This window comes from Salvelinus sp. IW2-2015, linkage group LG3 (genome assembly GCF_002910315.2).
Source record: "Salvelinus sp. IW2-2015 linkage group LG3, ASM291031v2, whole genome shotgun sequence".
Classification (NCBI taxonomy): domain Eukaryota; kingdom Metazoa; phylum Chordata; class Actinopteri; order Salmoniformes; family Salmonidae; genus Salvelinus; species Salvelinus sp. IW2-2015.
In genome coordinates, this window is record NC_036840.1 from 21,389,689 (window position 1) to 21,415,076 (window position 25,388).

Here is a 25,388-nt window from a genome sequence, read left to right on the forward strand (position 1 = left end):
TATTTCTTTCATCACATTCCCAGTGGGTCAGAAGTTTACATACACTTAATTAGTATTTGGTAGCATTGCCTTAAAATTGTTTAACTTGAGTCAAACATTTCGGGTAGCCTTCCACCAGCTTCCCACAATAAGTTGGTTGAATTTTGGCCCATTCCTCCTGACAGAGCTGGTGTAACTTAGTCAGGTTTGTAGGCCTCCTTGCTCGCACACGCTTTTCAGTTCTGCCCACAATATTTCTATAGGATTGAGGTCAGGGCTTTGTGATGGCCAATCCAATACTTTGACTTTGGTGTCCTTAAGCCATTTTGCCACAACTTTGGAAGTATGCTTGGGGTCATTGTCCATTTGGAAGACCCATTTGCGACCAAGCTTTAACTTCCTGACTGATGGCTTGAGATGTTGCTTCAATATATCCACATAATTTTCCTCCCTCATGATGCCATCTATTTTGTGAAGTGCATCAGTCCCTCCTGCAGCAAAGCACCCCCACAACATGATGCTGCCACCCCTGTGCTTCACGGTTGGGATGGTGTTCTTCTGCTTGCAAGCCTCCCCCTTTTTCCTCCAAACATAACTATGGTCATTATGGCCAAACAGTTTTATTTTTGTTTCATCAGACCAAAGGACATTTCTCCAAAAAGTACGATCTTTGTCCCCATGTGCAGTTGCAAACCATAGTCTGGGTTTTTTTATGGCGGTTTTGGAGCAGTGGCTTCTTCCTTGCTGAGTGGCCTTTCAGGTTATGTCGATATAGGACTCGTTTTACTGTGGATATAGATACTTTTGTACCTGTTTCCTCCAGCATCTTCACAAGGTCCTTTGCTGTTTTTCTGGGATTGATTTGCACTTTTCGCACCAAAGTACGTTCATCTCTAGGAGAAAGAACACGTCTCCTTCCTGAGCTGTATGACGACTGCATGGTTCCATGGTGTTTATACTTGTGTACTATTGTTTGTACAGATGAACGTGGTACCTTCAGGAGTTTGGAAATTGCAACCAAGGATGAACCAGACTTGTGGAGTCTGGTGATGTCTTGACTGATTTCTTTTGATTTTCCCATGATGTCAAGCAAAGGTAGACCTTGAAATACATGCACAGGTACACCTCCAATTGACTCAAATGATGTAAATTAGCCTATCAGAAGCTTCTAAAGCCATGACATAATTTTCTGGAATTTTCCAAGCTGTTTAAAGGCACAGTCAACTTAGTGTATGTAAACTTCTGACCCACTGGAATTGTGATACTGTGAATTATAAGTGAAATAATCTGTCTGTAAGCAATTGTTGGAAAAATTACTTGTGTCATGCACAAAGTAGATGTCCTAACCGACTTGCCAAAGCTATTGTTTGTTAACAAGAAATTTGTGGAGTGGTTGAAAAACGAGTTTTAATGACTCCAACCTAAGTGTATGTAAACTTCCAACTGTATCAAGCACACTCAATTAACCATAAGRCCGTAAACTTGACTTCTGCAAATAACTTGACAAATTTGAAACTCTCCTTTTTWAAACTTTATTCCTAAAACATTGTACATACTGTGTGCAATTAACCACGGCTAAATGTTAGGTTAACAAAATGAAAATAAAATAATAACCCTTAAGCAAAGGAAATATAGCCTGGTCCCAGATCTGTTTGTACTGTTTAGCCAACTCCATTAGCAAATGTAGCAATAGAATTGGCAAGACAGCACAAACATATCTGGGACCAGGCGAGAGTACTCCCAGCTAGAACATAACGTTCTGAGAACCATATGTTTCTTAGAGCTTGTTGAGAGTGTTGTTGTCCTATGATTATTTTTCATACAACCTTCCCACAACTTTCTGGGAATGGAGCAGGATAGTTGCTTAGATTTGGAACATTCTCAGCACGTTTAAGGAACTTGACAAAAAATGTTATTTTCTTGGTATTTCATTACTTTAACAAAACATTTCAGAACATGAACAGAACATGGCTACATTTAATTAAAATGTTGGTAATGTTCTAGGAACATTCTCCTCCAACTGGTTTGACATTGGGAATGTTCTCAAATAGTTCAGAGAATGTTAAGGAACAACGTTCTCATGTGGGAATTTCAGTACTTCAGCATAACATTTCCTTCATGTTTACTTATGGTTCTATTTAAAGTCATGTTCTCAAATTGCTCAGAGAACGTGAAGAAACAACGTTCTCCTGTGGGAATGTCAGTACTTCAGCATAACATTTTCTACAGGTTTCCTCATGGTTCTATTTAAAAGTAATGTCTCAGAACATTCAGAGAATATTAAGAAACAATGTTCTGTGGAAATGTAATAAAACTTTAGTAACATTCAGAGAAAGTTCTAATAATGTTATTTAAAAACACATACATTTCCTTCTTAGCATCAACAAAACTCTCTCTATTCTCTATCTTGTTAAGTGTGTTCAGGTGTGTTTGCCGTAGCCACTAATTGGCCACACCTGAACTTAATGAGTGCATGTTTCCTTTGAAATGGGGTCTGTTTGAATAGACTAAAATGAACAGCTTAAAAATAGAAACATGGCATGCTAGCTCCATCCTGGTGGCGTAGAAGACTAATTCCATGGATAGAGAACAGAAGATCATTGGTTAAAATCTCACTGACGCCGTGTAACCATATATATACTTTTCTCTTCCCATGTGTGCTATCTGTGCTTAGAGTTTAAAACAGTTAAACTAAGCTAGCAGTGGTATTAAACGTCTTATTGAAACATTCAGTGAAAGTTTGAAGTAAGTTATTACTTATTTAATTACCTTCAAATAATCTATAATTTACACTATCAGAACGTTAATAAAACCACAGAGAAAAAACTTTCAGTGAACCATAGTAAAACGTTCTCAGAACCTTCCTGCAACCTAAAAATGGACTTTCACCCTACAGGCAAAATTCTTAGAACGTTAAAAAAACATTCAGTTTTACCGGTCAGAAAACGTATGGTTTCGTTCCCAGAACCAACAGGAAAACAAAAATGTACGTTCCCACAACTTCCAAGGAACGAAATGTGCTAGCTGGGCTGTAATTATTCTGTTTTCAGTAAAACTCCAACAATCCCATCACTCCAACGGTAAACCAGAGAGTATCGTCAGGTAAACACAACTACCGGTTAGCATATATTGTATTATCAAATTATGTGCACGCAATTCAGCACAATTTCCAACATATCATGCAGTGTATCTAGGGCCAGGAGTTTTTCCCGACCTAGATGACATGACCAGAAAAAAAGCTTTGGGCCCTATAGTACAGTAATATCCTAATACTGTAGCTAGGGCCCCCAAAAATGTCCTCGGTCAGGTCACGTGGTCACTCAAAACTCCTGGTCTAAGAATACTGTATCTGCAGAAAGTCTTGTTGTCCGACACAAAATCACAAAATCAATGAATGAAAAATAAATAAATTAAAACCAATGTTTTTAAAACCGAGCTAAGTCACATGAGCGGGAAATAGAAATAAGAAATAACAATGGCTTCTTTGCATCATCAATTCACTAGAGGGAATGTCTTAAAGTGATAGTTCAGTGATTTTAACATATTTACTTATTGGTTTCCTTACCTTGAAAGCGGTCTATGGACAAAATAATTGCCGAACTATCCCTTTAAACTATGTTTTGTAAACCTTCATGACGTCAGATTCAAATAAACAGGCCTGGGTAAAGTAAAGGCCTTCATACTGTAACTCTGTGTCTCAATTAACAACAGCCTCTGACAAGTGGAGTTAAATACTTTTTGTGCGTTGCTGATCGATAATGTATCAGATAATGTATCACATAATGTATCAGATAATGTATCACATACATACCTTTTATATCAGATTCCCATGAACAGACCTTGGTAAAGATAGCCTGGTTATAACAGACTGAATGCCGCACTAACTATTGTTGGTCACCTTCCAATCTAGTTTTACCAGGCTATTGGTAAAGGCCTTTAAACCAACCACAGTCTCTTACAAGTTGAGTTAAATACTTTTTGTGCATCGTTGATCGATAATGCAGCTAATGCACCACATATACATTTCCATAGCTTGTATAGCCAGAGTAGAAATTCTTTATATAGACACTGTAGCCTAATGAAAGCTACTAGCCTATAGGTGAGTTTCCAAAATCCTTTGTAGCTAATGTTGACTGCTATTTCTTTCCACAACCTGGACAAGAGAGAGAAACAGATATATCAATGTTTTCCTTGCTTTTCAACAAGTGGTGTGAGTCTGGATTGTCCAGAGAAACAAAGTACTGTACCATATTATTAGCTACGAAGGCTTTGGGAAACCCATTCCATATCAAGACTAGATATTCAACAGTTTACTATGACAACTCCTCTGTGTGGCAAAGCTTGAAGGTAAGTCAGCACGAGGGTGATATTATTGAGCTTTTGATGAAAATATCATGCCATGCTGCTGCGAGTGTGTTTTACTGGTCACTGTGTCACCCCACTCTCAAACACAAAATGACAAGTCTAAGTGACATATCTCTACACCATCTCCCAATGGTCTCCCATAGCAACCCCAACAAGCGTTCTGGTTTCTCATAGCAACGTCCGCAGCAAAGTCCAGCATCCAACTACACTTAGGTATCCAAAACAAATGTGTATATATATTTTTTACATTTGTTTTGAATAGACCGACCTAGTTGTTCCTGCCATAACCAGCACTATAGATGCACTGTTGTGCACAGTTTATCCAACTACACTTCTTTGGTGAGTTCGTCTGTGAACTCAGCCATGATGTCATGCACCCAGATGTCCCTCTCCTCCTGCGAGGTGTCGACCAGGAAGACGGTCAACTTCCTGTCCCAGGGGTGATGCGCTTCCTGTACGGCCTCCAGCTGGGCCACCAACGGCTTCTTCTCTACGTGGTTCCGGAACACGATGGAAGCCTCCTCCGACCACTGCCTCGGCTTCACTCCTATTGGTGGAGTGAGAATGTCACATAGACTTACACCAAAATAATGTATACTGTACATCAGCATTGAATGCTGAAAACTATTAATATTCTAGAAATAAACAAGCGTTTTAACAAAAGGCACACGAAAGTACCTTATAAAAACGGAAAGGCATTTCTCCAGTCAACGGCCGTGTACGAAATCTGTGTTGCCTACTACTTACTAAAACTACATAATGTGTACTATTCTTACTACATACTATTTAGAACGTAATGTTTAGTAAAAACATATGTAGTAAGCAACAAATATGAACATACTACTCATCCATAATGAGAAGGCATCATCTAATGCATATTCGTGCTTGTTCCCCGCCATTCATACATTTCTGTAGAGCGTGTCCCCTATTCTGATTATCAGCTATTGTCAAACACACGTGGGTGTGAAAAGACGATTCTTTTCCTCAATAGAGTGCAGCAAATTTTACAAGATGAAATTCCGACATCTTGGGATTTAAAGCAAACAAAATGTTCTAAATTTCACATACTATAAAACTTTCTTATATCCAAACAGCCTACTATTTAGAATGCAATTATGGGTATTCGGACACGGCCAATGTCTATCGTTGCCACCAGAGGCCTCCCTTCTCCAAGGTTTTGAATTCATGGAATTATCAGGACGTTAAGGAGCTTGGTCCAATGCACTTTTTTTTTTTTCAATATCAAATAATTTCTGGGTAACAATTAAGTACCTTACTGTGATTGTTTTCAATTAAAATGGTAAAAAAGGAACAAAAATAGCCTCTTAGCATTTCTTAAGCAAGAATTTGGCTAGGATTGTCAGGGAGTGGGGAGGGGAAAACTGAAAACTAGCTCTTATAGGCAGATAGGTTTGGAACTCTCTTTCTTATTGGTCTATTAACTCATTACCGCCTGGTAATGTCACCAGGCAGACCAAAACTCCATCCCACCAAAACAGGCTGAAAAGTCAGTCTTTTAAAACAGCTCTTACACTTAAAGAGCATTATCATGAGTTTCACAATTTCACAATATTATTCCAATCTCATAGTATGGAAATATATATAAAATATAGGAAGTCATGTTTTTGACTGCACTGGGCCTTTTAAGGCCCATGTGACACACTACTAAGTGAGGGTAGGGATGCTTTATGTGTGTGTTCACAACAACAACAACAAAAGGAACCCATTTTGAGGGACATAACTATTTTTTTTACGTGTGCCAATATCAAGAACCACTTGTTGTAGATTACTTTGCTATGTTGAGGTGAATAGCAAAATCTAAGGTACATAATATGGTAGTTACCTGCGAGTAAGAACACTAACACTTCCTTAGTTACCTGCGAGTTGTGCAGTGATGCCCTGGAATGGCAGCTGTCTGAACTCCTGGATTAGTGGGCGAAGCTGGGTGCCGCTGACCAGCTCGTGTTTACCGTAGTCCAGTTCATAGACAGACACCAGGCCGTTGGTCAACACCCCCTTCACCAGCACACGGTGCCAACTGAGGTCAGAGGTTAGAGGTCAATTAATCAAGTTCATTTAGTTAATTCAAGTTAATCCTTAGCCCGGGGGGCCCGAATAAACTAGATGGCTAATCAAATTATTGAATGCAGTCAGACTATCCTACTAGAAGCCCTACCCAAATCCCTCATACACACTTGAAATCTACAGTGCCCACACATACTCCCAAGATCCATTCCCACCCACTCCTCCCTCTACTCACTTGTTCTCCACCTTAGCAGCGTATATCTGATTCTTCTCCACTTTGAGAGGCTTCTCCTCTGTTTTATTATAGTACAGGATCATCTCTCCCATCAGAACTACCAGCTTGTACATATCTCTCCAGGGTTGCAGTACGAAGTGACCCGGGTGGCAGGCCACGGACACATAGATATCCATGTTGTGACCTGCAGCAGAGGCATAGATTTTGAGAGTTTGAGGACATTGAGGTTTCAGCACTACGATGCATAGATTTTTTTGGGGGGGCATCAATCTTTTTAAATCAACGAACGGCACATGGGAAGGAGGAACAACAGACGGGAGGTTGGAAACAGCTTTGCACAAAACACAAGTACTTTAATTTTCAGATAAAAAATAAACATTATGAAGCATGTAAACATATAAATATATGTCTCTGACCTGCAGGAGGGAGGTCCAGCAGCGGGGGTAGCTTAATAGGGGCGGTGGTTGAGGGAGGTGGGGGAGTTCCAGGAGTGGTGCTTGTACCCCCCGTTGGCCTGGGTCCCGAGCCAGAGTGGGCACGTCGTAGCTGGGGCTTGGTCCCATTGGAGCTGGGAGTGGTTGTGGTTGTGGTTGTGAGGGTGGCAGTGGAGTTACAGGTGGAGGTCTTGGAAGGGCTGTGATAACATAACATCTACTTTATTGTCAATTGTCACTAAAATGTGTATTTCTCCTTTATCCAAACCCCACGAGAGTCAAGCACAATGGCAGGAGACTCCACACGTTAGGAATCAGGAATAGACTGATTTTGAAATCACCTCCTAGCCCTACCTGTGGCTGCTTAGGAAGACGTCTCCTTGGTGTTTGAAGAGGTCAGATGCGGCCATTCGGCGGTTGAGGCTTCTCGTGGGGTCGTGGAAGTTCTTGTCGGTGAACAGGTAGACGTGGACTACGCTGCGCTTGGTGTTGTCCAGCTTGGCTATCTGTGGAGGGATAGAGGGAGGGGGTGGAGAGAAAGAGAATTCAGAGGATTTCAACTGTAGCCCTTTCCTGCAGTCAATGACGAAAAGCACCCTCTTTGGCCTCATGGGTGGAATGTTATTAATATTTTTCAGAATTTCATAATTAATCAAGAATATTAATGAAGAATGACGGAAATCCTGTGTTTCTATGTCAAACCGTTTTGTTATATTTCAGTCTTCTGTAATGTATATAAAGTGTAATATTGGGATGCAAAATCAAAATTGAATAGATTTCAACTCTATATCTGACATGGTACAGGTTTCTTCTTTTTTTAAGCCTATAACAATGTGTGTGAGGTGTATACTTTTGCCTCAAATAGATTTGTTTAAGAATACCAAGAATCACTCTGTGTGACCCTGATTTAGCCCACTGCAGTAAAAGGTAACTTTAACAAGAAATTATGAAATGGTCACTGGTGGAGTAAAAAAACAATGACTACAGTTGAAGTCGGAAGTTTACGTACACTCAGGTGGGAGTCATTAAAACTCGTTTTTCAACCACTCCACAAATGTCTTGTTAATGAACAAACTATAGTTTTGGCAAGTCGGTTAGGACATCTACTTTGTGCATGACACATGTCATTTTTCCAACAATTGTTTACAGACAGATTTCACTTATAATTCACAGCATCACAATTCCAGTGGGTCAGAAGTTGACTGTGCCTTTAAACAGCTTGGAAAATTCCAGAAAATTATGTCATAGCTTTAGAAGCTTCTGATTGACATAATTTGAGTCAATTGGAGGTGTACCTGTGGATGTATTTCAAGGCCTACCTTCAAACTCAGGGCCTCTTTGCTTGACATCACAGGAAATTCAAAAGAAATCAGCCAAGACCTCAGAAAATAAATTGTAGACCTCCACAAGTCTGATTCATCCTTGGGAACAATTTCCAAACGCCTGAAGGTACCACATTCATCTGTACAAACAATAGTATGCAAGTGGGACCACGCAGCCGTCATACCGCTCAGGAAGGAGACGCGTTCGGTCTCCTAGAGATTAACGCACTTTGGTGTGAAAAGTGCAAATCAATCCCAGAACAACAACAAAGGACCTTGTGAAGATGCTGGAGGAAACAGGTACAAAAGTATCTATATCCACAGTAAAACGAGTCCTATATCAACATAACCTGAAAGGCTGCTCAGCAAGGAAGAAGCCACTGCTCCAAATTGCCATAAAAAAGCCAGACTACCGTTTGCAACTGCACATGGGGACAAAGATCATACTTTTTAGAGAAATGTCCTCTGGTCTGATGAAACAAAAATAGAACTGTTTGGCCATAATGACCATTGTTATGTTTGGAGGAAAAGGAGGAAGCTTACAAGCTGAAGAACACCATCCCAACCGTGAAGCATGGGGGTGGCAGCATCATGTTGTGGGGGTGCTTTGCTGCAGGAGGGACTGATGCACTTCACAAAATAGATGGCATCATGAGGGAGGAAAAGTATGTGGATATATTGAAGCAACATCTCAAGCCATCAGTCCTGAAGTTAAAGCTTGGTCGCAAATGGGTCTTCCAAATGGACAATGACCCCAAGCATACTTCCAAAGTTGTGGCAAAATGGCTTAAGGACCACAAGGTTAAGGTATTAGAATGGCCATCACAAAGCCCTGACCTCAATCCTATAGAAAATGTGTGGGCAGAACTGAAAAAGCGTGTGCGAGCAAGGAGGCCTACAAACCTCACTCAGTTACACCAGCTCTGTCAGGAGGAATGGGCCAAAATTCACCCAACTTATTGTGGGAAGTTTGTGGAAGGCTACCTGAAACATTTGACCCAAGTTAAACAATTTAAAGGCAATGCTAACAAATACTAATTGAGTGTATGTAAACTTCTGACCCACTGGGAATGTGATGAAAGAAATAAAAGCTGAAATAAATCTCTCCACTATTATTCTGACATTTCACATTCTTAAAATAAAGTGGTGATCCTAACTGACCTAAGACAGGGAATTTTGACTAGGATTAAATGTCAGGGATTGTGAAAAACTGAGTTTAAATGTATTTGGCTAAGGTGTATGCAAACTTCCGACCTCAACTGTATATCATGTGTCTCAGCGCAGATTTACAGCATGTGTTTGTGTATGCATATGTGTATGTGTGTGCGTTAATGTACCTTCATACTACAGTCAGTAGAGTTGAGCACGGCGTCTCGGAGCCACTGAACAGCGTCTGGAGTCCAAGAGCCCACGCCACTAACAGCCAGGTCAGCCAGACAACACTTCACTGCCTGGAGAGAGACTACTGCACATCAGACTACATTACCCAGACAACACTTCACTGCCTAGAGAGTGGGCGTGTTCGAGCGGATCACTTTAGTCAAGTCGATGACCATCGTTGGTCACCGCCTTTCAAAATATTTGCATAATGGTTCAAAAAAAAATCATGCCGTTTTTGATGAAGTCGCCTTCAAGTTGCTGCAGTTGCTTTTCACCAACTGCACCATGCAGACATCACTTGCATTGTGGGAGGCTCTATTTCAGGGTTCCCCACCTAGAGGCCCACGGGTGGTTTTACTTGTCCCCCCAAGTTTTCTGAGCAAAAAAAAGTATTTTATATACATATTGTTTGTATTTTCATTGTTGGATATTACCATTCACATCATGTCAGTTTACCAGGATGTCAAACTATCTGAACACCTACAGGCCTTTGTTTCAAATCAAAACCCTCAGGATGCACGCTCATAACAAACCACACACACACACACCATCCCTCCTCTGTCCTCTCATGTGCTGACCTGTGGTGGAATAGCAATCAGGTCGCGTAGGAAAGGGGGAGGGACTTCCCTCAGTTCAAACACCTCCACCGAGGCCTGGACCCCCAAGTCTATGAAAAGGATGTCTAGGACTCTGCTGCCATGGAGGTTGGTTATCTGTAGGAAAGCAGCGAGAGAGGTCATGAGTCTGGGTTATCTCTGTACACAACGAGTTCAGCTCAGTTKATTTTTTTTTTAACCAGGACAGTCCATTCAGCAACAATTATCACAGTTTTCCAGGGTGTCCTGGGATGGATAAAATAATACAAATGATATAATAAGATAAGTGAGGCTCACTCTCAAAGATAGGACACTCCTATGACCAGAGTGGATAAAGGACTGAAATTAACTGTCACTTGTTTTCATTCTGGACCAAAGTGTAGACATCATTCCTATTTGGCAGCAGCTAGCAAAACGTATCCATCTGTCTCTGCCACATCAGCTATACAGTATTGACTCTGAGGTAATAGTATCCATCTCACCTCCACGCGAGACCATTTGCCTTTGTAGCGCGCTAGACAGCCTTTACCACAGAACGGTCTGGACACCAGGAACTCTGATGTCACCTGCCACACAGAAGAGATTATGTCATCAACTTGAGACAGACACAGGGAAAAAGAAACATGAGGCCTATGGTGACTGTCACAGTCAATATTGTTTTTATATAACAACAATGCATCATTTAATAACAAAATACCAGATACATATAACATTATGTAACCTGCCCTTGTGCTATGTATACATCTGTATTGTATGCATCTGAAATAATCGGAACAATTTGACCCGTTTTAATGAATTATAACTGGGGATTACGCTAGGTAGTAGTAGTAGTATGTGGCCTGTAGGTCAGTCCCAGTAGGTCAGTTCCAGTGTCATGTGATGAGATTAAGTGGCCTGTGTCTTAACCCCAGATTATGTTCCTTAATCTCAATCTGGAAACAACTATCTGCCACTATGCCTCCTCAGAGTATAAGGATGAGTGACAGAGGCTCTACCACACACGCAGGCACATACATACACAAGGTTGCACACGCACGCACGCACCCACACACACACATACAGGTACCTGTGAGTGGAAGTAAGCCTCGGTCTTCTCCAGTATCTCCGTGAGTTTGGCCAGGCCTCGAGACGGGAGCTGGCAGTATACGGTCCCGTCTGAACACACACTTCTCACCGCCACGTTCATATAGGCACTGTTCACCTACAGGGGGAGAGAGAACCATGGCTGGGTTAGACATGATCCCATTACACTTGTTTAAAAATGTGAACGTGCAATCTGGCATCTGGGAATCTGTTCCATGGTTCATTAAAGTTTGAAAATGGCAAGGCTAATATTTAGATATTACGTAAGATTAAAATAATCATGACTGAAAAACATGGATTAGTACAGTATTGATGAAGGATGCTCAAGAATCTCTTCAACCCACTGGCAGCAAATTACAATAACAGTAGCCCACCTGTAGGGGGCTGGCTAGGGTCTTGTCCTGCAGGGCTTTGATACAGGCTGCGTTGATGTTGACATCATCATCCTGCGACGTGTCATACAGAACCACCAATGGGGTCTGCTCTCTTTCCAGGATCTCAGCCAATAGGATCTTTCCGCTAGCCATGGACTCAAACTTCTTCAGAACAGCAGGCTCCTGGCAGAAAGTCTCCAGACCTGGATAAGAAAACAGAGACAGACAGGCAGGCAGACACTTCATTGAGAAGAAAGAAAACGGAATCCAACCCTCAACACTATTGTTAAAAAATATATAATTGAAAATTCTAATCAAAACTCACCAGCCAATTTACACTTGGTGGCCTGGAAAGGCAGCTTGAAAAACGTATCATGCAGCTCAAACACTTTGGCCTTGCTGATGACTTCCGAAAACCCGTGATCCACATAGTAAACCTACAGATTCGCCAACAGACACAAAAAGTATGTGTGGAAAAAAGCAGAGAGATGTAATTCATTTTCTAAAATGTCAAACCATAAACTCTCATCCTATCCTCAAATCAGTAACATGGCACCATATATGTTTAATATGACAAATAACCGAAGCAATAGAAATCCATGTATCTTTATTCAATTCCATTGTCTAAGTTCCAACCAATTGACCTTTGACCTCACCTTGACCTTGTCGGTCATGACCTCTGTGACTTGTGCTCGTAGTATCTCCTCCTCCTCCTCAGCCCTGACAGCTGTCAGCTGACCCGAGGTTGGAGAGGTCAGAGGGGTACGACTGTTGTTGTCTTGGCAACAGTAGAACTCTCTCATCTCATCCTCCAGAGCCTCCTGGGCCTGGGAGTAGCCCTCTCCTATGTACCTGGATCGAGTTAATACACACAGGTATGAGCAGATACACACACACACAGAGAAAGAGAGGGTGAGAGGGGTTAGGAGCGATTAAGAGGAGGAAGAGAGATAGAGAGAGAGAGAGAGAGAGAGAGAGAGAGAGAGAGAGAGAACAACCACATTTTATGGGACAGCAAAGTAATTTTCATTTATTTTCAGTGCTGTAAGTCCAGCTCCAACAGCACCAAGGGGCTGGTCAACAAACCATTCCCTGTTCAAACAACTGTCCATCAGAGCCAGTACCAATCACCCATAACCAAACAATTGTCCATCAGAGCCAGTACCAATCACCCATAACCAAACAACTGTCTCAGAGCAGTACAATCACCCATAACCAACAACTGTCCATCAAGAGCCAGTACCAAATCACCATAAACAAACAACTGTCACATCAGAGCCAGTACCAATCACCCATAACCAAACAATTGTCCATCAGAGCCAGTCCAATCACCCATAACCAACAACTGTCCATCAGAGCCAGTCCAATCACCCATAACCAAACAACTGTCCATCAGAGCCAGTACCAATCACCCATAACCAAACAACTGTCCATCAGAGCCAGTACCAATCACCCATAACCAAACAACTGTCCATCAGAGCCGTACATCACCATAACCAAACAACTGTACATCAGAGCAGTACAATCACCATAACCAAAATTGTCATCAGAGCCAGTCCAATCACCCATAACCAAAAAACTGTCCATCAGAGCCAGTACCAATCACCCATAACCAAAAAACTGTCCATCAGAGCCAGTACAATCACCCATAACCAAACAACTGTCCATCAGAGCCAGTACCAATCACACCATGAACCAAACAACTGCCATAACAGCCTGTGCCTGTTACAGAGGTTCTTACCGAAGTATGACTCCGTTGGTATTGGTAGCTTCCACCACCAGCACAGAGGGGTACTCCTCCCTGGGGATGAGGAGAGGAGGTACAGCCTGGGTACTGAGCCTCCTCCCTACCTCCTCTCTGGCCTTGCGCTCCTCCACTGACTCCCTCCTGTTGCAGCTCTCCTCCTCCCTGGTCCTCTTGTACAGAATGGCCCGTTTGGGGTTGTCCGGCATGGGGTATTCGATGGTGCAGAAGTCGGAGAGCAGCGAGAGATTCTCCAGGACGTGTTCGGGGAGTTTTGTCTTGTACGTGTCCAAGTAGAGTTTGGGTAAGGCGTGGGCCCATAGACCGTTGCTGTATTTCACTAGGAGCTCCCCGAGCTTCTGTTTCAAGTCGGGGGAGAGGGTGGAGGGGGAGGCTGGGTGACTGGGGGAGGAGGACGNGGGGGAGGAGGACGGGGGGGTGAGGGGGAGAGGGCTCATGGTGTTGGTAGGGGGGCTGGTAGGGGGCTTTGACTGGGGTTTGATGTCCGTGGATGGAGTGAAAGGGGCGGAGGTAGGGGATAGGACTCTGGTAGGGACAGGGGATGGGGTCTGTGTAAGTGTTGGTTGTTTAGCTGGGTACAGGAGTAACTCTTTTGGGTTACTGCTGCAAGGTTTCTCTACCTGAAACAGAAGAGAAGGCCAGATCCTTCTTCAGATACATAGAACCAGCAGATCTAAAACAATAATACAGGAGTAATCAATCATATAATAGAACGTATTTCACCATATGCTATGCAGCTGTGGGGACCTACAGGATATTTGACTAAGAGAGTATCAACTTTTAAAAAAAGGTCTAAGATGCAAATATTTTTGCTCATGCAAACCAGATGATTGAATTCAGCATACTGATGAGTATCCATCTAACTATAGGAACATTTATTTACTCAATGCACCCCTATACAATATCAGTATCACACTTTGCAAACACATTTCATTTATTTATCTTTCCTATATTCATATTCATTAAAATATGTGACCTGTAAATAAAGTATCCACTATAACTTACAGTGCATACGTGTGTCCAGTGCTCCAGATCTTTGATCGCTTCGCTAGGCAGGTCCTGTTTGTACAGTTCTCTGTAGAGCTGGGGTAACTTAGACACCCAGAAGCCATTACTGTATTTGTTCAGCACCTCTCTGAGACGCCCCTGCACCTGCTGGGGGCTGTAGTTCCCAGCGGCAGAGGGGTTGTAGTCCTTGGGGGAGTGCTGCGGCTTGGGCATCCCAGAGCCAGCACTCTCGTTTAGGTTTGAGGGAGCTGAAGGAGAGAATAAAGGGAGGAAGACATTTTAGGTCAAGCGTATGTTGGTTAGGCATGGATGTGTACGAACTTCTACAGGTATATCCTGGTTATTGGGGTGATATGGAGTAAATAAGTCAAGTGACTCTGTCCTGAGCAGGCAACTAGGGCCCAGAGAAAAACTCCTGGACCTAAGTAGGTGTAGCTTATCTAAGAACGACGTGTTACACTGAGAGAGACTCTTGGTGTATCAAGGTAACACAAAAGAAACAGTCTGTTTCCTGGACCTGTATCTTTTTACTAAGAAGAGCATCATGAGTTTGTAGCCTGAAGCTAAACTCTGGCCTGTAACGTTCTTGCTTTGAGATGTGTTGCGTTTAAAGGACAGTCATTTAAAGGCCAGGAACCAGAGGGGCCAGCCTCTGTTAATAACTGTTTGAATAAGGTTCTAGTACCTGGAAAGGCCTCAGATGTAAAGACTCATCTCTGAACGAGGAAATACATCCCTGATTAGAGTGTAAGGATGAAAACAGCCGTGCTGTGTGCCTTGAAAACCCTTGCTCTTGGACATACACTGAGACACTCTTACAGAGTCCTACTTACTGTTGCTTTGGGTATTCCTGGATAGGTGAGCGTGCACTTCCTTCTGGAACCGGGATGGAAGTGTCATCCTTTTGTCTGACCTACACAGAAGGAAAAGAGAGCAAATGAAGTGTTGACTTTGAGCCATTTCTACTGCATCTAAACAGACACTTATGAACCAGTGGAGGAATAACAAACATATGTGTTGAATTTCTTTGCTTGTTTGTTTCCCGTTTGGAAACATCGTTTCAGTTTGCGTCCCCATTTCTCAACCAAACAGAAACTTTGGTGGAAGAAGCCAGCGAAATCACTCAGTCAACCTAGTCAGTGCTAGACTAGACTAGACTCTACAGTATTCTGTACACACTCCATAAACAATACCCCTGTGCTCTAGAGTCTAGAGGCCTGAGATAGTCTAGAGGTCTCCTCATGGAAGTAGAATAATTCCTAGAACGGTCCCCATTCAAGTCCATGCGTTGGTGAGCCTTCCTACAAATACCATTTCTATTGACGGCCTCTCTGATTACASCATACTACCCATAATGCTCTCTGATGGGAGTCTCTCCATCCCAGAATGACCTTAGACAATAGGGACATAACATTATGAATACATACGCTTATACAACTGGGTCGCCAGGCAGAAAAGTACTGATGCACCATAAACAGGCCATTCTTTGGCTACACAACCCCAGCCATACATAATTGGGGCCAATAGTTTGTCATAACAACATTATGTTGCCTGATTGACCAGGAAAAACTCCCCTAGTTGTAGCCTATGAGTTTTTTCCTAATCAGGAGAGGGCATATGCTCAAAACTTCTGTCCCCAKTGTATATAAAACTGAGATGTAACTTTGACTGCAATCTACATTAAACTATTCGAAAATAAACATTGTAAACTACGATGGATTGCTATAACTGTTCAATTGTATTAGCCCCAACAGTTAACAGGAAGCCAGACAAACTTTTGAGAGCGGCCAAAATGTGATTGACCCCACAAACCCTCACATACCACCAGTGAGTACTTGACAATGGCCAAGCGATCAGTGGCTGCACCGCCCAGATTTTTCCTCTAGTTGCAGATAAAAGTGTGTTTGTGTGTGTGTGTGTGTGTGTGTGTGTGTGTGTGTGTGTGTGTGTGTGTGTGTGTGTGCGTGCTGCTTGTTTGTGTGCTCCCACGCGCGTCCCTCTGCATTTGATCTGAGGCGTCAGATGAAAGTGCCCAGACTGTACTACTACAGATATGCTGATTCATTGGGCTGTTAATCTGTAGTAGAATAGGAGAGGGATTAGCCTGCCTTGTCCCTTTGCTTTCAGCCATGTCACTCCGGTCTCTCCTGTGGTCCATTGTCTGGTTAGAGAGCGCCAATGACACACAAAATAAAAAGAGTGAGTCGGGGTGAGGTCAGTTGTTTTCATTAGCTAGCTGTTAGCCACATTGTGCTTGAAAAACGAGAGAGGAGGAAGAGAGGTGGGAGAGGGGGGGGGGGGGGAAGCGAGAGAGAGGCTGCTGCATCCCTGGTGCTACTGCTGAATAAGCACAGAGGGGGGGGGGAGGACTGAGGGAAGAGTTGGAGGGAGGGAAGAAATGGCTGGCCCCACTAAACTAAACCAACCACTGGGTTCCAGCGCCCTTCATTCACGATTCTATTCTCATTCAGGTCATGCACCAAGGAAGAAAGAAAAAAAAAGAGGAGGACAGAGGAGGAAAGAAAGAGAAAGAAAGAAACTGAGAGGAGAGTGACTGACAGATAAATAATCCTTGTCTTAGTTCTTTTTGTCCTTTCATTTCCCTGATTCTTAGGAACAAAATGGAACAAAAATGGAACAAAATTTCCCCCCTCACAGTGATGGCAATGCTTCCAACTCAAGGTAATATTTCCTAAACAGAGGAAGAAACTCAAACTATTTACATAACAGCACGACAACCTAAAGGGACCAAATAAGAAGCCCTCATTTTTGGTTCCTAGAGAGTAATTCTACAGAGACAGCATTTTAAACAAGCCCAGAGGAAAGTTATTCACACTACTAGGCCCCCAAGGGGAGAAAAGTTTTTTTCCCTCCATTATTTTCTATTTAACTAATGTCAGTCATGATTAGAATTAATAGTGTAGTCTAACCAGTCTAGTCTATGGTTTCCACCAATAACCACTCACCTCTCTGAGGGCACCGAGGACTTCCTGGTGGTAGTGGTGTTCTGATGGGTTGGTTTGTTCTGGTTGGAACTCTGATTAGTCTTCCCTTCTGATTGGGTGTCCCTCATGTCCCTCCCCTGTCTAAAGTCATGTTGGCCCCCTGACCGGCCACCCCCGCCTCCTCCACTTCCTCCTCCTCGCCCCACACCACGACCCCTATGGTCTGGCTGTCTTAGGGAGGTTCTGGGCTTGGCTGGGGAGGAGAGAAAGATAGCGATGTCAGGATGATAGGAAATACAAACATATATATGGACAGTATATATCCCTCAAAACCAAATCTGGACCTGGAAGCTAGCTCCACTGCTTTTTGTCATTCTGCCCCACCAATCAGGGACTGCTTTAGACCTGGAACACCAGGTGGGTGCAATGAATTGTCAGGTAGAACAAAAAAAAAGGTCGTAGTCCGTACCTCAATTTGAATTCCCCTGGTATATACTTTACATATACGGATAAGCAATGCGCCGCTGGCGACGCACGGCACGCACGCACGCACGCACGCACGCACGCACGCACGCACGCACGCACGCAGCACGCCGCACACAACACACACACACACACACACCACACACACACACACACACAGACACACACACACACACACACACACACACACACACACACACACACACACACACACACACACACACACACACACACACACACACACACACACACACACACACACACACCATACCTGCAAAAGGTAAGTTGGCAAGAGGAGAAATAATACATCTAAACAAGACATTGAAGAAGGGCTGTCTGCCTATCTTTAAGTCAATCATAAAAACAGCCGGGTCACTAATACTGTCACTGTAGATCTCACCATTGTCATTATTATGCCTTGCTGTGCAGCGAATAGACTACATCATAGAATACATCAAGCATTCTGCTAAACACGTAAATGTGACCAATAACATTCTTTATCCCTTTACACTTGTGTGTATAAGGTAGTAGTTGTGGAATTGTTAGGTTAGATTACTTGTTGGTTATTACTGCATTGTCGGAACTAGAAGCACAAGCATTACGCTACARTCGCATTAACATCTGCTAACCATGTGTATGTGACAAATAAAATTTGATTTGATTTGATTTACATTTGATTTGATACCTTCTAGTTCACTTTGCAATGACTTCATAACTTAAAGCAAGGTTGACAAGTCATAAAACCTTCAGTGCGATCGTCATCCAACTGATGACATCGTAGATTCCTAATCTGCTCAATCACGACATCGTCATACTCTTTAAAAAAAAAATCCAAGCTCTGATTGGATGCCAGATATTCTACAAAGAACACCCCTGCAGCACTAACATCACATCCTACCCATTAACCTAGTTCCGACACCCTATCCAATCCAGAGCCTTCTATTTACATTGTAAAGGCTCTGATCCGATCCAACCCTAGTATGACATCATCAGCCTGAGCCCCACTCTGGTAAGAAATCATCCATATCAGCCCAACCCAGCTGACATGACATCACACAACAAACAGCACAGATCTAAAACACCACACCACACCTCTCAGCCTGACTGTCTCCTCCTCCCTCCCTGCTCCACTGTTCATCCTTTCCACTCTTCTCTTCCTCCCTTCCACTCCTCTGTAGAACCTAGTACTCACCAAGCCTTGTTATTGCTGAGAATGAGACACCACAGCAGCAAACATCGGCAGCCTCCGTATCCCACCACCTTCACAGATATAGGCTGTAGCTATAGCTAATTACAGTACGCGCTGGCCTGTCTCAATGCATACCAGTGACCCTCCCCCTCTAGGGACATGCCGTCTGAGGTTAGGTGAGGCGACACCGGTGGTGGCGAGACAGAGACGGCAGACACAGCAGCAGTAGCGGCATCACAGTCCCAGAGTCCCTTGGTTTTCTATTTCAGAAAGGATCAATATTCCTAGCTGTGATCAGCCCCTGTTCAGGAGATATGAAGGAAGAGAGAGAGAGAGAGAAAGAGAGAGGAAGAGAGAGGAAGAGAGAGACACAGAGGAGAGAGAGCGAGAGAGAGAATGCAGGGAGAAAGAGGCTGCTGCGTTGGCATGTGAATCAGCACCTCGCCGTTTGCTTCTAAATCCGCTGTTCGCTGCTGCGATGAGACTGCATGAGCTTCTCTCCTCTCTCTCTGTCCGCTTAGACTCCCTCTCTTTCTCCTTCCCTCTCTCCCCATCTCTCTTTGTCTCTTGCTCTCCCTCCCACCCGCTCTCTCTCTCCCTCCCTCCTTTCTCTTCCTCAATCTCCTTTCTCCTCCCCTCTCTCTCTCCCTTCACATTTCCTGAACGGGGGCTGATCCCAGCTAAGACTATTGATCCAAACGAGGGTGTCTATACAACGACTGTGTGTGTGTCTCAGTACAGCAACTCGGTGTGTGTGTGTAAAGAGTTTCATTCCAAAACACTATATACCCATTTTCTGAAATGTTTGTAAATGAGCTTATATTGTATAAAGAAATTATGAAAGAGACTGGTGTGTTTTTTCACTATCAAATCATGGAATGGGGTTGTTCAATGACAGATACGTATTTGTTTAAAATCTATCACTTAATGGTTTCAGAGCGACAAATAATCATGTTTTTTTGCAAAATGCTATATATCCGCCTCACTCTCAGAGAAATAAGTAGTCCTGCTAGGTTTTACAGTCAAATATAACAAATAACTACATTTTTAATAAAGAAATMTAGAAATTATACATTTTAAATAAAAACATTCAATACAGTAARATGAGATCTGTATGTAAAACATTTTCATTTGACATTTTTGTCATTTAGCAGATGCTCTAATCCAGAGCGAGTTACAGTTAGTGCATTCATCTTAKGATAGCTAGGTGAGACAACCACATATCACAGTTAAACATACAGGATATGGACATTCCATTCCAGCTAAACAATGGATATATAGCATTTAGCAAAAAAAAACATTTTCATACACATCTGAYATCTATGAATTAAAAATCTGAGAATAGTATTTTACAGATACATGAATCTACCCATAAGTAATAATTTCTGATTTAAAAAAACACAAATGTGAAAAGTTGGTGGATATTGAAAATAAACTCTTAGTGTGTCTGTGTCGGTACAGCGTCTGGTCTTGTACGAGGCTTTTGTTCTTAGTACCTCTGGACCGGCCCAAAATATCTATAAATATCTATAAATTAACTTTCAACCTGGCAACTTAGAATTGTATATCAAGTACATTCATTGTCCTACATCATTGTCCCGTTGCAAACTCGTGTAGGGCATTGAGTTCAGGCGTATTCTAAAAACAAGCTCAAGTGTCTGTGTAATTTGATAAGTTAACTGAATGTTCCCCAGTTTTGATCCAAAAGGTGGCATTCCATGGAATCAGTATGAGGTGAAATCTTAGTTTCAAAACACTTGAATTTCACCTCTCTGCTAATACAATAAAAGGCATTCAGTGACAGTCACATAAGCATCCTCTATTCAGATAAGACCCAATTTGCCATTCTATAGGTCTACAAGTCTAATGGTTATGGAAAAAGTAGATGGATTTAGGCAGTCGGACAGAGAGAACCCCCCCCCCCCCCACATACACACACACACACACGCGTGCGCGCCTTACCGTTGAGGACGAGAGGGGCGGCAGGCTTCACTCTCATCTGACAGTTGACCATTTGGGGTCGTCCAGTCTTCTTCGAGGTACGCTGGCGAGCCACCAGCTTGGCGACGTGGGCAGTCTCACCAGAGACCGAGGTGAAATACACCATCTGGAGAGGGAAGAGAGAACACCCCCCCCCACACACACACACACACACACACAAAGATGGCCACACGCAGACACACACACACAAACACACAACTGTTAGCTAATAGCTACATTATCAGTCTGACTTTTGAACTGGTAATTAGGGGATAATTAGAACGCTTGAACTGTTCATTTTATCCAGCGGCTGGCTGGCTGGCTGGAAAATGACGTTTTTCAAAAGTCAATGATTCTGAACGATTAGCATCCAGCTGGTGTGAGCTAAAGAGTGTATGTACCCTGTGGTACCCCGCTCTCAGTGTCTCAGTTTGTGTGTGTGTTTGTGTGTCTGTCTGTCTGCTCATCCATACATCTCTCTGTTGGTGTGTGTATGTGTATATATATGTAGGTATGTATATATATATATATACACACACTCTCTCCTCACCTCCCCAGAGCGGTTGCGCTCCATGCGGACCACGCTGGGCATGCTGTGCAGCAGAGCGTCCAGGTTGCCATGACCCATCTGCTTATGAGGGATCTGTTCACCAGTCAGATCCTTGTATTCAGACTGGAGGCGGGACAAAGACACCCCGGGTCCGCTCTTATTGGCCGTCAGCACCTCCCGTAACATCTTCTTCACCAGCTCTACGTCTGCCATCTAGACAGAACACAAAACAAGGGCATTTTATATATGACCATTTCTATTTTACCTGGTTGTCCCATTGAAGTCAAAATACCTATTTTTCAAAGGAGGGATAGAGGCCAAGAGGGAAGAGGCCTGGCAAACTGGTTGGTAGCACTTTACATTATAGCAAAGTGGAAATAACATGGTAATAGTTGCTATGGTAACGAAGCTATAGTTGTAGGCCTATGTTTCTGAACCTGTCTTTGGGGACAATACAGATTTGTTGTATTAAAAAGGATTGGTCCATTGGGTCAGGGGTGCCTTGTCAAACAGGTTTCTCATCACTGATCTGAGAAAAGAGCAGGATCTAGAGTTTCTCTGGTGGCTTCCAGTCTGTTTTTGTTGAAACAGACTGGCACCGGGCCCTCCAGTTTGTAAAAGTTCAGTGAAGTTTAACCTCAGTATAAACATCCATTAAGTTCAATATCTGACACTGACAAATGTCAAACAAAAATATATAATAATAGATGTTTATGATACAATTAGTAACTGTCTAAATACAACTTTTGTAGCCTATAACCGAATCATGTTAAAAACTAAAATCATAGCCCCACATTGTAAACTAATATCAGGTAAACATAGAAAGCACTGACTTTCTCTCATGATGTTCAAATTAGGTTTCACTATTACATTTCACTGTAATCGAGGGCATTCAGTTTCGTGTATAACTTCAGCACACTGCACAACGCCCCAATCTGGAATTTGCAGTGTATGCAGTTTGATTTAGCTTCAAATAGATAATTGTAGAGTCGTTTTATCGCAAGAGGATTTTGTGTTTATTTTCAACTATTTGATTTGATATAAGATACAGACAGTTCTCGAATTTTGCACAGAAAGGCACGCCCTCAATTTTCTCCAGCAACTTTCTTTTACGCTCTCTCGACTTTTTGTAAATACTGTAAACCGAAAGAAATATTACTAAATAGGCCTATGACTTAAGAAGTGGTTCTGAATACAAAATACAATGTGGATGAAAACCAAATATGTCAACGTGATAAATTGTTTATAATAGGTCAGTGAACGCGTCTCGTGCCACTCTCTTCACATGATTTCCTCTCCACAGAGAATACAGAACAAGTGGTGACGTAATATGTCACATCCATACCCTCCATGCCAACGGAGAATTGGATAAAGTTGGCGCTCTATTCGCGGACATTAAAAACCGAAAAAGCAAAGGATTTCTTGGGATAAATTAGGCTGTAAAATACAATCTAAATTCTAAATGTGCATTTGCAACTGTCACCAACAGCAACAAGCCCCAAGTGTCATGTCAAGCGACGTTGCGCTCTATCGAGTTCCGTACTCATGTCACTACTTGGGGGCACTCAAAGAGCGCTTATCCAAAGCGTTCACCGCCAACAAATAGGCTAATWTCAAACTGAAATCTTTCCAATTTTTTTGAAATAATTCAATAATCACACATTCAATAAACTCTTACCTTGCTGGGAAGGAATACGGGGGATGGTGACCCGGTTAATTTATTCACGACCTGCTCGTCACACTCCCTGAAAGTCTAACCCTGACTGTTCAGAGCTATCCCCTCTCTCACTCAACGCTGCGGTCGAACCAAGCCAAGCGTCTCCCAGTCGTCCGGTTTGTGGTTAGTGTAGCCACGTGTGTGTCGTGAACAACATTAGCGTGAGCAACAACTGTGGAATCGGCGGTTTGCATTCAAAATAAAAGTCCCCCATTTAAACTGATGCAAACGGATAAAAAAAATGGCAAACATGCCACAATTGGACTAGATCATGCTAAACAAGGGTTTAATGTTGTTATTTAAATTAAACAGAAATTAATTATGCCTCATCCGTGATGTGATTGGCTAACTTCATGTGATTGGCCAACTTCGCAGCTTTGCACAGGGGGCGATGAAACATAGTTTCCACTAGCTTCCATAGCCACAAAGTCAGATTCCAAAGCCATTCCATTCCAAAATATTGCTTTTTAGTCTTAGGGTTAGGCATAAGGTTAGCAGTGTGGTTAAGGTTAGGGCTATGGTTATTGTTAGGTTAATAAATTGTAGTAATGGGCAGGGTTTACGACTTTGTGGCTATGGAAGATAGTGACGACCATGAAACATCAGAAGCCATTCACTTTCAATGGGGGAAAGCYAAGTGGGTGGGGGGACCATTGGGCAGTGCAAGCATTTTTTWAAATGTTATTTTATTTATCCGTTATTTTACCAGGTAAGTTGACTGAGAACACGTTCTCATTTACAGCAACGACCTGGGGAATAGTTACAAGGGAGAGGAGGGGGGATGAATGAGTCAATTGTAAACTGGGGATGATTAGGTAGCCATGATGGTTTGAGGGCCAGATTGGGAATTTAGCCAGGACACCGGGGTTAACACCCCTACTCTTACGWMAAGTGCCATGGGATCTTTAATGACCTCAGAGAGTCAGGACACCCGTTTAACGTCCCACCCGAAAGACAGCACCCTACACAGGGCAATGTCCCCAATCACACCTCAAACATGAGGTGATGGCGGCGGATGAATGGTACAACAATGGGCCTCAGGATCTCGTCACTGTATCGCTGTGCATTCAAATTGCTACCAATAAATATTGTGTTCATTGTCCATAGCTTATGCCTGCCCATACCATAACCATACACACTGTCTGCCATCTGCCCGGTACAGTTGAAACTTGGATTCAACCATGAAGAGCACACTTCTCCAGTGCGCCAGTAGCCACCGGGGACAGTTACCAGTCCAGAGCTTCCGGTGACGTTTCACAGTCCGGAACCTCCAYCGACGGGCCACAGTCCGGAACCTTCAACGACGGTCCCCAGTCCGGAACCTCCAACGACGGGCCACAGTCCGGAACCTTCAACGACGGTCCCCAGTCCAGAACCTTCAACYACGGTGCCCAGTCCGGAGCCTCCGGCGACGGTCCCCAGTCCGGGGTCTCCGGCGACGGTCCCCAGCCCGGGGTCTCCGGCGACGGTCCCCAGTCCGGGGTCTCCGGCCCACCCGGACCCTCCCCTATAGGTTCAGGTTTGCGGCCGGGAGTCCGCACCTTTGTGGGGGGGTACTGTCACGCTCTGACTTTAGATATCTATGTTTTCTTTATATTTTGGTTAGGTCAAGGAGTGACGAGGGTGGATACGCTAGTTTTTGTATTGTCTAGGGCTTTTGTAAGTCTAGGGTATGTAGGTCTAGGTGATGTGTATGTTTAAGGTGGCCTGATATGGTTCCCAATCAGAGGCAGCTGTTTATCATTGTCTCTGATCGGGGATCATATTTAGGTAGCCATTTTCCCTTTTGTGTTCGTGGGTTCTTGTCTATGTGTAGTTGCCTGTCAGCACTCATTTGTGTACCTTCACGGTTCGTTTTGTTATTTTGTTATTTTTGTTCAGTGTTCAATCTTAGAATAAAGAAGAATGAACGCATACCATGCTGCGCCTTGGTCTCCTCCTTTTGACGGCCGTGAAAA

At 43.1% G+C, this 25,388-nt stretch overlaps 1 protein-coding gene across 2 annotated transcripts; it reads right to left on the reverse strand.

Annotated features, from left to right (window-relative positions):
* Positions 1–1,497: 1,497 nt before the first annotated feature.
* Positions 1,498–23,553, reverse strand: tdrd7b (tudor domain containing 7 b). 2 transcript variants are annotated; one of them, XM_070435181.1, is made up of 19 exons: positions 23,392–23,553; positions 21,714–21,926; positions 21,146–21,290; positions 17,533–17,764; positions 15,400–15,479; positions 14,564–14,814; positions 13,535–14,178; positions 12,450–12,645; positions 12,119–12,230; positions 11,794–11,996; positions 11,403–11,537; positions 10,819–10,902; positions 10,319–10,453; positions 9,698–9,811; positions 7,393–7,544; positions 7,021–7,238; positions 6,605–6,788; positions 6,222–6,382; positions 1,498–4,891 (listed from the first exon to the last, which is right to left on the reverse strand). In XM_070435181.1, exons 2-19 carry the CDS (start codon positions 21,924–21,926, stop codon positions 4,671–4,673), a joined length of 3,480 nt encoding a protein of 1,159 aa, XP_070291282.1. In that variant the 5' UTR covers positions 23,392–23,553; the 3' UTR covers positions 1,498–4,670. The 2 variants fall into 2 exon arrangements, with proteins under 2 accessions (XP_070291282.1, XP_070291284.1); XM_070435183.1 differs by lacking the exons at positions 21,146–21,290; positions 21,714–21,926; positions 23,392–23,553 and adding an exon at positions 19,187–19,789.
* Positions 23,554–25,388: the final 1,835 nt, after the last annotated feature.